Source organism: Oreochromis aureus, linkage group 23, assembly GCF_013358895.1.
Source record: "Oreochromis aureus strain Israel breed Guangdong linkage group 23, ZZ_aureus, whole genome shotgun sequence".
Classification (NCBI taxonomy): domain Eukaryota; kingdom Metazoa; phylum Chordata; class Actinopteri; order Cichliformes; family Cichlidae; genus Oreochromis; species Oreochromis aureus.
The window spans coordinates 4,716,676-4,735,082 of NC_052963.1; the positions used below are offsets into that span (position 1 = coordinate 4,716,676).

The 18,407-nt window shown below is 42.9% G+C and overlaps 1 protein-coding gene across 2 annotated transcripts in view; it reads right to left on the reverse strand.

Moving 5' to 3' along the window:
* Positions 1-940: 940 nt before the first annotated feature.
* The window catches only part of LOC116321000 (fidgetin-like), a 43,721-nt gene continuing 26,254 nt past the window's right edge, over positions 941-18,407 (reverse strand). For both annotated transcript variants that reach the window (XM_031740742.2, XM_039606284.1), the window contains one exon: positions 941-5,208. In XM_031740742.2, coding sequence (XP_031596602.1) covers positions 2,927-5,200 — 2,274 coding nt within the window. In that variant the 5' untranslated portion in view covers positions 5,201-5,208 and the 3' untranslated portion in view covers positions 941-2,926. The remainder of the gene's footprint in view (positions 5,209-18,407) is intronic.

The following is an 18,407-nucleotide window of genomic DNA, read 5'->3' on the forward strand; positions in this document are numbered from 1 at the left end:
CCTTGTGCTCCTGCTGCTGCTGCTGCCACACTGCCTGTCTGTCTCTCTTTTCCATCAGTTTGCTGATGCTCAGCAGAACTCCCCACCCCCACCCCACACCAGGTGCCGAACTGATGGTGCCTACGAGATAGCGACACGAGGCATACACAACAAGCAGCTCGTACCTTTGGGATATTTTTCTTGTAGAAAAATCAGGAGGTACAATAAAAAGGGTAAGACTGATCAGCGGTTCAGATAAATAAAACACCAACTAAATAAGTGCTGTCAATGCCACTGAGAAATTTCAACAACCCCCCCCCCCCAAATTACACACAAAATGCTTTAGTGCACATGCAACAGACTTAAGTAGTCCCATACCACAACAGCTCCTTAAACGGTGGCAAGGAAGAGACAAAAATACATTCCAATGTGATACAAAGGGAAACAGATATTGTTCAGTGATGTAGGTCTTCAAAACTACTGCCAAAATTCCCCACTCATGTTAAACAGTATGAACTCAAATGTAGGTAGATCATGTGCTTCACACCATCTTAGTAACTTGCAAAAAGAAAGACAATACGGATACAGAAAAAAAAGGGCTGACATTGTTTAGAATTGATTTGTTTTTCTGGGGTGGTCATCTTAGATTTAAAAAAACAAAATAAAACACATATATATTCCAACTGCATATACCTCCTGGCTGCCCATATTATGGTTATGACAACTGCCGTGCAACCGAATTGATTTTTTTAATTTCTACTTTCCACATATGTAATTTACATGAGTGGCATCCCATTGTGAAGCTAATCAATTTTTTTTGTCTATAGCAAAGCGTCATCTGTGTCTTGGAAACTGAGCCAGTGTTTAACAAGAGGAAATTCCTACAAACGTATCTATGATACCAAAGTCCAACTGAAATCATTGTGTCATCTTCTACAGCACAACTATCTCTCAAATTAAATTTTTTTGTTGTCTGTCCCAAAGAACCGTTAAAGTCGTTTGCTAAGAGGGCCTTAGAGGTCACGTGACTAAATCAGCAAGAGATTTTTTTTTTTTTTTGCAAAAACTGTAACCATATTCTTATATTTCACTTCTTATTTAGTTTCATTTTCACAATGGAAAATAGACTTACTATTAATTTTCAATTTTTTCTAAATAAACACCAGTAATAGTTGAAGACCTCAATAAAATATAGCAAATAAAAGCAATAATGTAATTTTTGTAAAATGTTGCACCTACACAGTTATGATATGACCCATAATTTCGTAGCGCTCCTATTTTAGTCACAGCATAAATGTTACAATGTCTGATTGGTATTTATGGTTGTATGAGCATGTTCTGTTCTTTTAATGATATCAAAGTTAAAAGTTAATTTAAAAGCATATTTATATATGACATTTTTTTATATTGCAAAAAATAACTAAATATGATTTCAGTTGGACTCGGTAAGGGCAATATCCAAGCCTCGCTTTCTTGATGCTGACTGACAAACATGCTTTCCTCAAGACCATGCTAACAAGACCAAGTCAAACAATAATCTAATACCCACACAAAAAGACAGTATTTTTTCTTTGATATCACTGATATTTTGGAGAAATACATTTATTTGTTCTCTTTATGAAAGATAGCCAAGTCTACAAACATTTGCCCGTTAGCTTGGCATTGCAAAATCCCTGTAAAAACACTGTTAAGTGTTTAAAAAGTTAACTGGTTAACTTTAACATGCTGTAGTCTTACAGGCTAACATATTTTATGCCAAGCTAACGTAAACAGCTGTTGGTACTAGCCTGATCTCTCAGTTAAAAAAGCAAATAAGTATATTTATATGAGGAATGATTCCTTCCATTTGTTTAAGTTCATCAAGATCAGAGAATACCTCGCTTATTGTATGATGAATATTTTGCGCAGGAGTTAGCTGATAAACTGATGCGGTTCCATGCAGCTAAACCATATAGCCTAGATCATGTATTATAGACAATGTTGATTATGGTTGTTTCAATTAATGTACAACTCCCACCACCCCAACACCTGCCCATCTTTTAAAACCCCAAAACAACACAGTTTTATATTTTGAAACAGCAATGGGAATAAGCTCACAAGGATTGGTCAAGTAGAAACAGGTAACTAAAGCACCTGCAGTCAGGGGGAAAAAAGGACAAAATGTTTTTACTCTCACTATAGAATATGTTCCGCCAATCCAGAACACATTTAGTACATTCATTGCCACCTCTTTGCTATTTAGCCTAGTCTTTTGAGGTACACCTAACACTGCCAGATTCTCCTCTCAGGTCTTAGTGCTTTTCGTGAAAATGTCTTGAGGTACTGTACAATTCACAAACGCTTTCCTGAGTGTTGGTTGTTGGTTCGTTACGTTTGCTTGTTTTGCAGACACAGGATCAGAAACATGGGTGAGAGTCAGGGGCCCAGGTTACTGCAGTCCAAATGGATTTCTGCTCTTAGTAAGACAATAAAGGTCAATTGACCACCACCAATGGTGACTGTCCGTCTGGCTCTTTCAGACACGCCGCTGAAGTTTTTAAAGCTCTTAATAATTATCAGCTCATGCCATGAATGTAGATTGTGAGGCAAATAAACAAATAAACTCAGAAAGCACCACTTCAGGCACTTGGATAGCCAACTAAATCTCAAGAACAACAACATAACAATATATACACAGACACTGGGGTGTCTTGTCTGAAGCCAACTTGCTTGCAATGTGTAAACAATCCCTGGCTTTCTGGAGTGTCGAGCATTCAAATAAAAACTCTTGTTCATTAACTGCAAAATTGCCAGTTGTCTCATCAAAGCGACTCTCTTGGTGCATCTAAACCCTGCTTGTGAGAGCTTGTGTTGGCCTTTTGTGTGCCTTTCCCCTTCAGCACAATGCTTCTGCCCTGAGGGGAGGAATTGTGGAAACCTCTTCTTCTCAAGGGCGAAATCTATCTTTTCACTGACTGCAACCAAACATTTTGTTCCACTCAGTGTAAGTGTCAATCTCTTTCTGTGATACACTTGCTTGGAATTTACAGAAGACACTCTCAATGTCCTGGTAGGTGAGGGGCCTGATTTGTCCCCTGGGCATCATACCAGTCATGTCCACGCCCTGTGCAGAGACATGTAACAGACCTACAAGAGCCTCCTGGCAGAGTCTGGCCAGATCCAGTCCTGAGAAACCCTCTGTACGCTGGACCAGCAGCGCCAGCTCCTCCTCGCTCAAACAGTATTTGTGCTGAGATTGGGCCAAGAGCTGGTTCATGATCTGGTGTCGAGCTGCGCTATCCGGCAGAGGCACCAGGACCCTCCGGGAAAAGTACCTGCGCAGTCCTTCATCCATATCCTGTGGTCTGCTTGTGGAGCAAACCACCAATACTTGGTTGCCTCCATCTTCGCCCGAGCCCATAAGAAGTGAGTCTAACTGGGCAAGAAGTTCACCTTTAAGTCGATTGATAGGGCTCTCTTCACTGAGGTGGGCAGACAAGAGCATGTCCACTTCACTAATGAACAGTACTGAGGGCTGCCGGCACCGTGCCACTAGGAATGATGCTCGGATGATTTTTTCTCCATCCGCCAGCCACTTTGTGGCCAGTGTTGAGCCGCTGAGCTGTAGGAATGGTGCCCCCAGCTGACTTGCCAGGCAACGTCCCAGCAACGTCCTGCCACTGCCCCTGGGGCCAAACAGCAACACACAACGCGGGGCTGGTCCTAAACTGCTGAACATGTCTGGACGCAGAATGGGCCACAGGACCTCTTCCTTCAGGGTAGCCTTGGCGAGTTCTAGACCTGCAATGTCACTCCAATCCACCGGGGGACCCTGCTGTACAATTTCAGAGGTAACCATGTCCAGGAGGTGAGGATCACTGGTTTTTAGTTGTTCTTCAGCAGGCCGGGAGTTGGAAGTGGATGATGAGGAGGTAGGTCCAGGTGCTGAGTGAGAAAGGTGGAGACGGTGGTCTTCAGGACCTTGCTCACTGAGGGAGGGGGAGGTAAAGCTGGGAATAGAGTCTGCTGAGCGGGAACCCCCCAGGGTGGAGGAGACGTAGGCTGGTGGAGTCAGTGGCCCACCAGTTGCCTGGCTGCTGTACTTCCTCTGCTGCTCTGATGCAATGGTGGATTGTTTCTGAGGATTAAAAGTTAAAGATGACTTCTCAGCACTCCTGTCAAACCCACCACCACTGGCACTGTTGGAGCCTCCATTTGTACTGCTGCTATCTGCTACCCTGTACATGGGACTCTCAGCTGAGCTCCTTGCCTGGCTGTAGCCAAAGTTACCATAAGAGGAGTCTATCTCTCCTTGACCTGTCATGTAGAAGGCTTTCCTCTTTAGGGAGTTGGAGGAGCTATTGTTGAGAGGGGTTGGGGCAATTGGGGTCAGGTTGTGGCTCTGGTATGGGTATCCAGGTAAAGCAGAAGAGGGAGCAAGGGGTGTAGGTGCAGCAATGCCTGAGGGAAGGTACGAGGAGGGAGGGGGGGCTCCTCCAGGGCTATATCCTGGCCCAACTGAGTTTTGAGCTGGGTAGCCTGCTGGGGGGTAATTATAACTAGACAAGTTGGGGGAGCCTCCATTGTAAGCTGGGACTATAGTGGGGTGGGAGGGTGGAGGAGGAGGAGGTGGTTGCAGTAGCCCAGAGCTGTGCAGTGGGGATGGAAGTGCCGGGGCGGGGGTAGACTGGGAGCTGTAACTGCTGTGCAGGTACGAGCTGCTGTACGCGGGGCCATATTCCTGAGAGGGCATGGAGGAAGAGTGCAGGGCAGTTGCCGTGTGGCTCCCACAGCTACTGCTGGAGTAGCTGGGCTCACTCAGGGTGCTGGAAGCCAGGCCCGGAGAGCTGCACATGCCAGACACCACCTCTGAAGCTGCCGCCACCCCCCCTTTCCTGACGGAAATGCCCTCTGGGATACAGCTCATGGGGTAGACACCATCCTGCCAGGGCTCAGATTCACCTTTCCGTCCATTCATCACTCCTGGGACACCAGGCGTCTCGGAATATGAGCCCGGCATATCCAGAATACCAGAGTACTTCTCAGCGTACTTCTTGAGCAGGTTGGAGGCAGTGAGGGCCGAGATGTCGTCATTGGCCCAGGCATATTGGTAGGTGGCCGAGCGCTGCAGGTGGCCAGGTACTGCCCTGTATGCCTCAGCCTTGTGGGCTGGCGAGCGCGTGGTGGACGAAATGTCAAAATGCTGTTCGGCCCACTGGCTGTGCTCGGGGGTCCACTGCATCTTTACGCCTGAGGAAAAAAGACAGATGCGTTAACACACTGACAAGCTAACATCATTTGAACAATAATTAAAACTGTCCAAAAAGGTGATATTTATCCAGAGGCGTATTTGGTGTGTTATTATGGATTTGCATGCAACTAATCAAGATTTGTTAAATCCTGCAGCTCACAAGGACTCTGAGAGAACATCAGCAGGTAAAGTGCGGTACAGACCGACGCTGGGATGGCTGGTTACGGCAGCCTAATGCACCCTGGCCAGACCAATAAGACAGAGGCATTGAGGGTCACTCTATAATCCCGGGCTCATCTGAGGAGGCTGGAGATGGGTTTGAAAATGTGCCTCGCCGAGTGCCACAAAGCAACACACACACACATCTCTGCTTGTGGTACTTTCATTCAATACACACTTAAAGACAAACCTGTGCTCAGACACACAGGCGTTTAAAAAAAAAAAGAAAAAAACCATCTATCCCTGCACTCAGGCGTGCTGATGTCCATGAGCACACGCGCGCGCACACACACACACACACACGCGCGCGCACACACATCCACTGACCCAGACAGACAAACACAGGCACACACGCAGGAGCTGTAGCGAGCTATGAATTACAACACATTGTGTCTCAAGCTTAGTTCCTTTCTGCACAGCTCCACCTTGACCTCTCTCTCTCTACCATTCTCTTTACCATTCTGTCTGCCTCTCTTCTTCATGCCTCCCTGCCGCCTTGTTTTCACTCTCAGCCTCTCTCCTCTTTGCTTTTGTTTGTTATCCATTTTCCACCTCCCCTTCTGCTAGATCTGTCTTTATTTCTCTTCACCTCCTTTTATTCCGACTCCATCTATTTCGATATATATCTCCACTTTTCACTCCCTTTCTTCGAAGCCACCCCTCCTCTTATTTAGTCCCTCTGTGCTCACTTCGCCTCCCTCCCCTTCCCTCCTTCCTTTGCACCTTCTCATCTCAGACATACTCACCTGACTCTCCCCTTTATTGCCTCAGGAGGCTGGAGAGCCACTGTTTCCTTTAATCCCAGCCAATGCCATCTGCAAACACTGACAGTCACACAGTGGCTCCATCGTTGTCTCACTATCAAAGCCGTGGCACTATCAAAGGCTGGACTGGGCGTAATCACAGCAGCCACACAGCAGATTGAACCCTGTTTGATTTGACTTAGTGCACACAAATAAAGGATAATATCGGTGTCATTTAAGCTACTTCCTCCGACTTATTGACTGGCAGTGGATGCATGTAGAGACCCACAGCTGGGGGTCTAGTAAGCAATCCCTGTTTCAAAATTGGTTTATGTGTGTGTTTTTGTGCTTGTGTGAATAAAGCCGGCACGCACAATAAAATGCATTCACGGAGGAGCAAATCTTCCCTTCCTCCCATCCATTTATGCTACTGCAAACACATAAACAAGGGGAAAAAAACGCAGAAAGCAAGCAGACACAAACAAATACACGTTCACACTCTCTTGCTCTCTTTTCCGAGGCCCTGTGTTTGTTTGGTAACAACACAGGCAGGGGTGGGGGTGGGGGTATCCCTAGACTCCTATTTCCTCTCTGATTCTTCTCTCTAGCCATCTCTCAGCAGACGCCAGTGGCTAATTAGCAGAATGGCGATCTGCTAATTGTGTTAATTTACAACATTTTAGCCGAGGGGAGTCTTGCCGGGGCTGGCGTGCCCATCACCCTCCCAGTGTAGCGAGCAGGGAACACCTCAGACAGAGCTGGGCGAAGTTTTGTACTAGCTAAGAGGCTCTTTTAATATTGAGAATATATTAAGTGAAGGCAGGAATATAAAAAGGGCAGTATTTCTAAGAGGAAATTACGATTCCAAAAACAGGAGAAAATAAAAACAACACTCCAGACAAAATTCAGATTTTACACCAGCAAAGAAAAATTTAACAGATATAAAAAAAATGGCTGCACAACTGCCAAAGAGCACTATTTGCAAAGACAAAATGCTACAAAGTCACATTCCTCTGTGATGATTCCAATGCTTTCATACAGCAGTGTAACCATTTTAATCTCAGTAGCTCAGAGAGTCCACAGAAAAAAATTCATCTGTTTGCAGTCCATCAGAGGGTGCAGTTTTGTTATTTTTCTTGTTATTTTGTCAGTAAGCCACTGTCAATGAGTATTGATCAATCCTTAATAGAACAAGATCACTGAAAATACTAAACAATTCAAGGCTGCTCTCAAGCTTGTATTCTGAGCATCATGTCTGATCCGTAGCCAGGAGCAAAAGACTGGACATAAAGTCTGTATAGTTTCAACATTAGCTTTTAAACATTACCAAATAAATATAAAGCAGATATGGATGAGGACAACAGATTCAGCCATGTCTTCAACTATCCGTAAATACTTGTATACATGTATACATATATATATACACATACATATGTATATGTATTTATTATAGACCTTTTCTTACAAACCAACTGTCCACTCCCCATCTGATTCAGGGGCTATAATCACGGTATATCCTTTCAGAGTGACTCTCCTCTCTGCAGTGACACAAACCTACAGTGAAACAGCATCGCTGACACAGGGTGAATCTGCAGCGTGATTCTGCCACAGAAAAATCCACCTTCAGATGTTTCTTAAATGGACATTCAACAGTGCTTCAGTTGAAGATTATGGACAAAACATAATATTAATGTGCAGAGCAAGTGGCAGCAAATGTTATAAATATATATTCTATGATATGACACATTCTTTTTAAAGAAATTAAGGATATCACACAATCTCTGTAATAGATGACACCATCTGGGCTGAAATAAACATTTTTCTATAAAAACTGAACAGAAGCTAATTGTTGACATCTAATATATTTTCATATTAATGTCTAGAAAACTGTACTTTAAAGTTTTGGGGGTTTTTTTGCTTTATTGTTAATGCCTGGGTATATATGTTTAACTTTAGAGTAATTCTCATGTCCTCTTGCAGCCAGACAGTAAGCCGAGAGCTACATCAAAAGAAAGTTAGCAAGACATGACCCTGTTAACCTTAGATATGAACAAAACAAAACTGACATTTAAAATAAAATAAAAATCAACTTCAAATGTGCACTCAAAACATTTTATTTTCTTAAATAATGCCATTCAAAAGGATCTTAATGTGCACTTGATACAGCAAAACAATCAAATAGCTATGAGTAATATATCAAATAAAAGAGCTAGCCAAACTAGCTTTAGCTAAGTTTTTCTTTAGCCATTATCATTTATGAATGCCACATCTCAGGTATAATATGTCAATTGCCTTCTTTGTAAAAAACAAAAATAATGAATGCATTTTTACTGATGTAGTGTATGTGGTGAAAAACAAAACAAAGAAAAGCAATGTAGCTAGCAAAGCGAGCATAGCTTAATATGGTGCCACACCTTTGGTGTTGCTACTTTTTAAATCACATTTTTTAACATAATTTAAATCTAACTATTAGTAGAAGACTCAGAGAGATGCTAAAGTATAGAAAAAAACTGTTCATTTTCTCTTAGACTTATCTGTTGATTACATTTAGGCATTTCGGCATACCTTTTTGTCTAGCTTTGGTATTACCTAAAATACTCCAGCTTATCTTATTACACAAAATAATTCAAAAAAAGATGTGAGGACAGAGAGAAATAAGAGTAATATATAAAAATGATGAAGGTAATAAAAAGGAGGAATAAACACAAAAAACAAAGGCCTTGTAAGTCTCAGTCTTCACTCCCTGTAGTCGACACGCACCAAACTCTTATGTGCTCTGTTTAAAGAAACACGATCTTTCTAATACTGTCATTAATAAAGATAACATATATAAGAAGAGTATGTCAGGCTCCATCAGGGCTTTCATCTCTTCTATAATGAGGTTAATGCAGAGAAGCAGTGATTACCCCAGCAATGCAAATGAAGGCCAAACGATAACTTGCACTATTTAAATAAGGCAATAGCGATTACGCTACATTATTCAAATGAGGACGGATGCTTTGAACTGAGCACTTTGAACTTGCTGCTCCTTCTCCAAAACATATGGAAGAGATGGAGGAGGACTGACTTTGGTATCATTCAGGGGTGTATCCTTTAATTCAATGTGATGTAAACCAGGGGCAATGAGCAAAGCAAAGCAGCCTAATGCGATGGTGCAGGTGGGGTGGGGCCTTACTACACCCCTTTACTTGCTATGAATGACCTTGAAAGACATTGAAAAAAAGGCATTGAATTAATTGTCAAAGGGTGATTCAATATCCCTTTTTTCTCTGTGTTATAAAAAGCATCACACATTCATTTTCACAAACTGTCAAGGCTCTTTTCTTTAAAATATAAAAATTGTTCTGTTAATTGTGGTGCCCAATTTGAGCTTTGGCTACAGCGGCCTTCATTAAGGTTACAAGATTACATGCGTGGGGCCTCCGGCTTAAATATTTAACAAGAAATATTTCCATTTATTTGTTTTTGGTCTCGTTACAGCACTTTGATGGAGCTGCAAGGCTGCAGACCTGGCAGACATATTTACAGAGCATTTGGACAGACACATGCAATAAGGTGTGCAGGTTTTTTTAATTTTTTTTAAACCAAGAGTCATATGCGTTGCAGAGAAAAAGGGAGAGAGAGAGAAACCATGCACTCGGCTGAAACATCCAGCAGAAATCTTCTCCACCTTCTGAAGCATCTAGTCTGCCAGCTTTTTTCACCCCTCTCCTCCAGCCTCCACACAGAGAAGCCTAATAATTCTCATTACACTCGGCATCCATCTGCATCAACAGAACTGCCTATTACTCTGTGTGTGTGTATATGCAGTAAACAGCTCTTTAGAGAGAGCTAATGAGCTCTTTTAAGTCTGTCTGCTATGTGATTCTGCAAGCGGGGTGTCAGAGCAAACTGCCTATTTCGGTAACGCCATAATTAAGCTGTATGTGTATGTGTGCGTACGAGAAAAAGACATGCTGGCACACATGTTGCCACCGCGTGCGTATACACACACGCCAAGACAAGACGTACAAATGTGCACCCGTCTTTGTCTTTCTAACATAAACACTCACCAGAGACCTTCAAAAACAAACTATTGTGTCGTAATTCTTTTTTTCCCCTTCCTTTAAACAAATGTGTTCCGGCCGAGCGTTGGAAGAGAAAGAGGAGGAGGAGGAGGTGGAGGAGTAGAAAGAGCTGCATGACAAGCGATAACTTCATCAAGAGAGACCCGTTTTCACGCACCACAGGGGAAATCTAACCAGCCAGTTATTCAAATCCTTATCAAATACACCAGAGGGCATCTTTTAACCCGTAAATCACGGCACAAAAAAACCTCGGTACACGACATACAGTACGCAGCTATTGTTTAATGACATATGTGTGTGCATTTTTCTATGCACGCAGGCCTCGTGTGTGTTTGACAAATCTCCGGACTGCCTCGTTAATGAGTCCGGCACACTGTAACTAAGCCACAGGCTACGCTGTATTGGCACACAACCTACAGTAGAGAGTCAAATAATGTGATTAGGTCCTCCAAAAGGCAATTAATTATAAAATTAGTCATGAGCTGGTGTCTCTCTCGCCCTCGCCCCTCTCGCTCACACATAAATGTGTGCACAAAATCAAAACTGAAATCATCTTTATTCTTTGGAGCAGAAATTGCAATCCAGAAAGTGACAGAAATGTCATTATTAACAACCTTATTTGAACCGAGTCCAAACTACAGACAGAAGTGTTGCTAGCAGAAATTTAATTTCATTTCCATCCTCCATGACAGACTTTTTTTCCCTCTGAAAATAGCCTGAATTCACATCTTTGAAGCCTTCGATTCAAGTTCAGCCACAGCTTACCATTACAACGACTAGTCTGCCGCAAAGCAACGACAGTAACGACAACAACAACAGATAAGGAAGTAAACAGAGCGAGTTCAAAGTCTAGACGGCGAGCAGTGACCGGGAGAGATGAGCTGTCACTAACTCAAAGACGGTGGGTGGGGGTGGGGATTCTGTAAAGATGACAGCTCGGAGCTGCGATATAAAGATATTTGACAAATGACAGCAACTTTAAAAAACTCTAACACCCATTGTAATCAGCGATCTGTGACCTTGGGATAAGTTTGCACGGCTTTGACCAGCAAACTCTAAAATATTTCTGGAGTAAAAAAATAAATCAATCTGTTTTTGACACTTTCAAAATATTAGGGCATGTTTAATGACGATACCAAGTTTAGCTTACAGGAGAAATCAGACCAAACCACCGTAAATCTCTAACTAAATTCCAGAGGCGTATCCTCGTAACCCCTGCCTGCCCATATCAGATCTTCCTTAGAGCTGTATAAATTGACACTGTCTAAATTTCCTTTTACTAGACAGACCATTGAATGGGTGGGTTAAATGGGTAGGGCGCAGTTAAACAAATGCTCTGGATCAAGGAAATTGTGCGTGGCTTCTTTTGTCATTCAGAGAGGAAATTGAGAGATATTCGGCAGGGGCTCGGCGCTGCTAATGCACGACATTCATCTATAATGCACTTGGCCTGTCCGTCAGATACTCCATTTCCTGTGACTAGCGCAGCGTGCCTAATCACCCAGCTCCACGCAGGGTTCCTTCCTCAAAGACAGCCCTGCACACAGATACACACACACACACACACACACACACACACACACGCACACACACACAGTCATGAAGTAAAAAAAGAAGACCGACACATGCACAACACACGCACGCACACATTGAGCCCGCTTAGGCAAAACAGATTATTCTTATCGTGTGAACAAAACATCTGTAAAGACTCTCAACACCAATGTGCTCTAACAGTGTCACGACCTCAGCAGCATCTCCATAGCGTCTCTTTCATCAGAAAAGCCTTTCACAAGCACGCAGAAACCAGACACATCATCAATAGGTGGAAAGATATAAAGTATGTGACTTAAACTCAATTGTTGCTGCTTAAACATCTTATGGCAGCTGTTTTTTTTCCCCCTCTGCATTTATGCACATGTATTTGGTGAGAAAGCTTCTACTTGAGAAAGAAGGCAAAATCAGCCAAAAGTCATTTTTTTAATCTGTGGCTCATTACTCATCCACAAGCTATTAATGAGTAAGTACTCCAATAAATCTGCAAATACAAATTACCTTTTTTTTTTTGCTATATACATAACGTGACATAAACAACCTAACACAGAGTGAAAATTTATAAAGCTTTAATAACGCGTTTCTACTATCATTATTGTGGTATCAGCTGAAATTATAATGATTTCACTGGTCTATAAAGATTTAACAGTTAATTTGATCATTTGTAACAGTTACTCATGTGTTAAAAAAAACTAAACTTAGCCATACTGTGGTAACTCTTACATTTATAAATCATTTACCATTAGCACCTATTAGTGATGCATTAACATTAATAAACAGTTTGACATAATGACAGGTAAAGGTACTAAAGTCTGTCACAAATTCTTGTTTTATTACTCATCCATTACTAGCGTGCAGCTAATGGGGACGCCAACAAATTCAAGTATTAACCCCAAAAATACTAAAGCCTACACGTTTATTAATGCTCTGCAAATCTTTAATCTTATTACAGATTAAATAAAAAACAAGCTCATTGAGTTTTAAATGCCTGAGTTTGGTAATGAATGCATGGGATATACACACAGACAACTTATCCATGTATAACCCTTATTAGAAGGGTTATACATGGATGCACAATCTGTATGGGAACACGAGCCGATGCTGAAGCTGGCAGCATCTGATTAATTGTAGTAAAATGCGACACACTAACACCGCAATGCAACAACTTGCTACACAATCTGTTTCCATCATCGCTGCGGTCTCCGTCGGGTGACGGCAAAAGCGGTCGCGGAGCTACATCGGCATTCCCCGCTTCCACCTGGGGTGCAGCCGGCAGGATCTTTCAGAGCGGCCCCGAGGTTAACATGGGGCCACACGCTATCAATACTCCTCTGACGCGCAAATCCATACCTGTGAACCACCACCACTTTGTTTACCTGTGTGTTCAGTAATTAAAATAGATTTCTGAGAGGAGGCCTAATCCTTTCAGAAATGGCATCGATCTGACTACCAATGCACGAGAGGTGCGGTGTAATTTTGTCGGCTTTTTTTTCTTCCCTTCTCCCCTACACTCTGTTCAGCACAACCGAGTGCGCTGAGGACACACTCCCCTGCCTCTTCCTCCTAGACGGAAACTTTGGAAAGTCCTCGACATGAAGGACATCATTTAGGGGCAGAGGAGGGAGGGGGCTACAATAGAGGGGTGGCAGGTGGAGATAATAGAGAGGGAGCCTCTAACCTCGTCTAAAGCTGTCTGTCTTCGTAAATAAAATGAGATAATTATTGAGTGAACAACATTATACGCAGACGACGCACTCTTTCTTCTACCCCCCTCCTACTGGCGCAGTTGTAAATCTCAACAAACACGGTGCTTTTGGACATTAAGTGCTCACTAAGCACAGTGGATGCATCATATTTCAAGAGCAGGCGTTGTGTGGGTGAGGAGCTGGGGAAAATGGAGTGTAATGGTTATCCATTATCTTATATGGCAACGGCAGCAATGATCATTTTCAAGTGACTCATTTCTGGAAGTACCTATCTATTGGCCACTTCGAGAGAAGACTTTGATGGCTAATCCAAAACAACTATTCAGAGGTCATTTACTGCAGCAGCGTGGAGACACTCTGCACAAGAGAACGCTCAAGCCTTCCTCATTATTCAAATACAATCCTCAGGAAGATCTACATGACAAACAGCAGTGCAGCAGCCCCGGAGTGGGCGATTACCTACACAGCACACTCCGAACCAGAGTGGAAACATTAACAGCGCATCAACAAATGAATATATCACAATCCAAGTAAGAGTTTGAAAGCGGCACAAGAGATATTTGTCAGGGGAATTAAACAGCGATACTGGAGATGTATTAATACGTCGACGCTTGCTCACGAAGAAGCTTAGTAGTTGGTAATGTGGCCACGAGTCATGTCTGCCAGAGAACTTTCATATTAGTCAATCATATTCTATTCATCTGGCAAGGTAAATGTATTTTTATTAGTGTCGCTGCGCTGTTTGTTTGTGTGTGGTCTCAGCTCCACATGAATGGTTACTTAACACCACACTGATTTCCCCTCAGCAGTTAGAGAAAAACCAGCCTATGCTCAATGATGCATCACCGTGTTTGCTGCCGCCAGGTCGTGTGTGTGTGTGTGTGTGTGCATATGTCTTTGTGTGTTTGCGTGTGTTATCGCTGCTGGCATGTAGACAGCCAGCCCAGGAGTGACTGCTGGGGTGTCACCATCTGTGGATGCATTTATGTCTGTCTGCACCGAGTTGTGTGTGTGTGCGGTTTGGAAGGGGAGGGGGGCTTAGGGGTAGGATGGAGATGCACTCAGACAGTAGACTGGATGGCAATTGTAACATCAGTAAGCCAATTTGCTACCAAAAAACTTCAAATTTCAAATTCTTTTTTCCTATTAAAGACCACAGAAATTGCCATGATTCAAAAAGTCCCCTTGTACCAATTACAGAAAGCTAACTGTAAACTGTCATTTTGTCACATGGGCAAAAAAAGAAAGAAGAAGATTTTAAAGCCTTTTCTACTCGTTATGATGGATTTTGCAGTGTATCAAACACTTGGCAAGCAAGCCAGATTAGAGTTCAACAGCAGTTGGTGGAGATTAACGCCCGCCGTGCTTAGCGCACGTGCAAGGCTGCAAAAGTGCATGTGTGTGTATATGTGCCTGTGGGATGTGTGTGAATTACTGAAGAGGCCCTGGCTGGGATAACCTCTACCCCCAGCCTGTGAACTTGCAGGATCCTTCACGGTTCATGTTTGAAGTGTCAAATTCTGCACACTTCATATGGATTTTGGCACGATATGCCAACCCACACATCTTACCGAGTCTGAAAGAGTCCAGTCTCACAGTCCAACTGTTTGGAAGTGTATTAAAACACATAAATGGAACCCTCCCCCCAGGCCCCCCCAAAATGGAAAGCTTTCATGCCTGGCTGTGATGCTTTAGCAATAAAAGGGACTTTAGTGAATAAACAACCTTTTCTATCATTTTTTTGCTGTTGGATGGAAACAAAAATTAAAAAAAGTAAAATTGAATGAAACTAATTCACAGTTCAGTCAAAATGAGGTCTGGGAAAAGGAAGGTGAAAAGTCATGGCCTTCATGCAACTGTGCAATAATTTTTCCAGATATTTGGGAACAGCAAGCCGTAAACAAACACAAGTCATTTATCTTAATCTCACACCTTTGCACACTGTGGGAAAATGTTATACACGATGTAGGGGCGACTGACAAGGGAATGAGCGGACATGTTGGTATATGGCGCTCAACTCAGACTCCATCAATATCTGCTCTGAGCTACAACCTACAGCTGCTTATTCTGAACTCGGATGCACAAGTGTGTGCACGTGATGCTCCGAGCATTAGAAGGAACGAGCTCTCCAGCATGACAGCAGGCGTGCGAAAGACAGTACACGAATGCAAGGCAGTGCGGCCTGCATGTGCATCTTTAAATCCAGTGTGCTGCGCATTATGCTGGAATTCACACAGGTTGTCTAAACAGTCAAACAGCGGATCAATATGCCCATCGATCGGTGGCATTGAGACTGAACTGGTCGTGGCGAGGGGGCAGGAGATTCTCACTAGAGCTCTCTCCAGGCTGCCGGCTGGAGAACGTATACACACATACTCACACACTCCTTTACGGACACACACACATTTACTGCAAAGGTGAAGATGAGACAAATATTTGAGAACACGTGTATACAGATTTACGAACGTTAAATTTCTTCCTCTCTGCCCACTTGAACAGAAACTCAGGCTTCCTTGGGACACGGACTACCTCCACACCAGCACAACGCTGCTCATCTCATATGAGCAGATTCAGGTCCTGTCTGTTCAAGTCAGAGCAGTCTGCCAGCAGTTTGTCTCAAAGTGAGGGCATCCAGTCAGCTTCAGCAGCTGAATATCAAGCTGCCTGCCGCCACGTCTCCTTGCGCTCAACTGACACAGTCGATAGCTCTGCATTATTCATGGGGACGGTGGGGGCCGATGAGATGGCCTCTCACTGAGGGCTGGATTTCAACAGTTCCAAACTTTACACGGGCTGGCAGACGCGTGACACCTTCAACAACTGCTTATCGTCAGCGAAAATGACAACCTAAGGCACAGGGAAGGGCACGGACTTTAAAGGGGAGGAATTTGTCAGAGGCGAATCTGTAGGTTTTGAACGAGGCTCGAAGACTGACGCCATGGTTTTAATGCGACCCTTTCACAACTGACTGATGTGCCATTTAAATAACAGGCAGCGGAGCAAAAATAGCCCCTCTCTAAAAAAAATAAAGTACATACGACTTTCTTGTCAGCTCTTCTTGTTTGCTATCAAGTCAATAAACACGGATCACAAAGCTAACATGAAACCCCCGAGTATCTTTTAGCAATAATAAAAAAGAAAACAAATCATAATTTGAAATGTTGCTCAGCTACGTTTGCTTATTTCCATTACACAGACTCAAAACATCAATTAGCTAAACTGCGTCCGTTCAAAAAAGGAGGAGGGGGAAAAAAAAAAGAACAAGTTAGGAAAAAAAAAAGAGAGACTGTTATTTGGAGTAAATCAAACACGACGCAAAGAGAACCAAAGGCAATAAAGAACGTCAGGCTGCTTGATATCAGATCTCGGAGGAGAAATTTGATGGGCACCGATGAGCAGAAGGCATCTCGGGAGGATTGGACAAGGGAGAGATTTAATGTGATCATAGGGGACGCTCATCTTTCAGGGAACGGGGTAATAATGAGCAATCAATAACATCCCTAACAGAGTTAGAGCGAGTGGCTGACAGCAGATGTAAGGCTCCGGCTAACAGGCTACGTCTGATCTCACATTACCACACTGGATCTGAGTTTAACACACACACAGGCGTGCAAAGTGTGTATAAATGCACAGGCATCAGCATATGGACACCCCACCCCTCCACCCTACACACACACACCTACTCTCTCTCTTCTTTCTGTACTTCTTACACACTGACACATGCACGCAGCGCACAATCTCCTTAGGTGACATCCAGCAGCAACGTGTCACTGTTTATCGATCAAGAGCTGTAATCACATTCACGGGTGATGAACACTATTCGGTATTGTGAACACAGGCTTCTGTTTATCCAGTGACTGCAGATTTCACAGCCTAAAATGACAACCAGGATATAAAAAGTACCCAGTAAATAAAGCTCAGTGTCCTGCCCACTGTTGTTGCCACCAGTTAGACTTAGCTATCATGTAGACTCAGTTTGAATGGTTGGAAGTGACTTGACTAACACTTTTTACAGAAAAGCATTTCAGCATGGCTTAAGATTAAATGTTCAACAATCCCAGGGTTTCCTCCAGAAATATTAATTTAACTGTGAAAAGTGTTATAGGAGAGCTTATTTCCCACTTTAGAGGACACACCAGCGAGCCATTATTCACATGGAGCAATGCATGCATAAACTACCCCACTGTTATCTGCAATTATTTGACACAAGTGGACAGATAATGGTTAAAGGCAAGGTAGTAGACTAAAAAAAATATATCCCCTAATTTAATAACTGTAGCTATTCTATCCAGAGATTCAGCATCACAGAGGTCTAGAAAAATACTTAAGAGTCAAGAAAATGGCTAGAATAATAAAATGCCTAATCTTCTGTTAATCAAAGCATTTTAGCTGGAAATATTTTCTTTTGATTGGATAATTAATCCTTTTATGCTAAAATCTGGCCGACAGTTAATCCGCACTGAAACAAAAGTCGAATCTACTTGTTCATTCAGATCATCACAGAACAATGCTGCTGATGTAACTGGCAAATAAATTACCACTAATTTAATACAATACATGTTTACAAAAGAAACATAGCATTAAGGTTAGCTTTTACAGTTACGCTCATTTCTTATAGCCCGACTCAAGGAGCCAAAAGATGATTAAAGAATGCATTCTCAATGACCCTGAAGCTGTGAACCAAAACACCAAACACTATTTTCTCTGCCTATTTTGGAGTGACAAAGACCAGGGCCTTGATAACAGTCTGGATGTGCACGTTTGCATGTGATTTCACATATTTGTGCCACAGCATGTCTCACAGTGGTAAAGCAGTTTTAGAAAATCTAATATTTTCTTCTTCCCATATTACTGTGCCGCTTTGCTGTCGGAACCTTTTCACGAGCATTTTCTGCTCCCTAAAAGAAGAGCC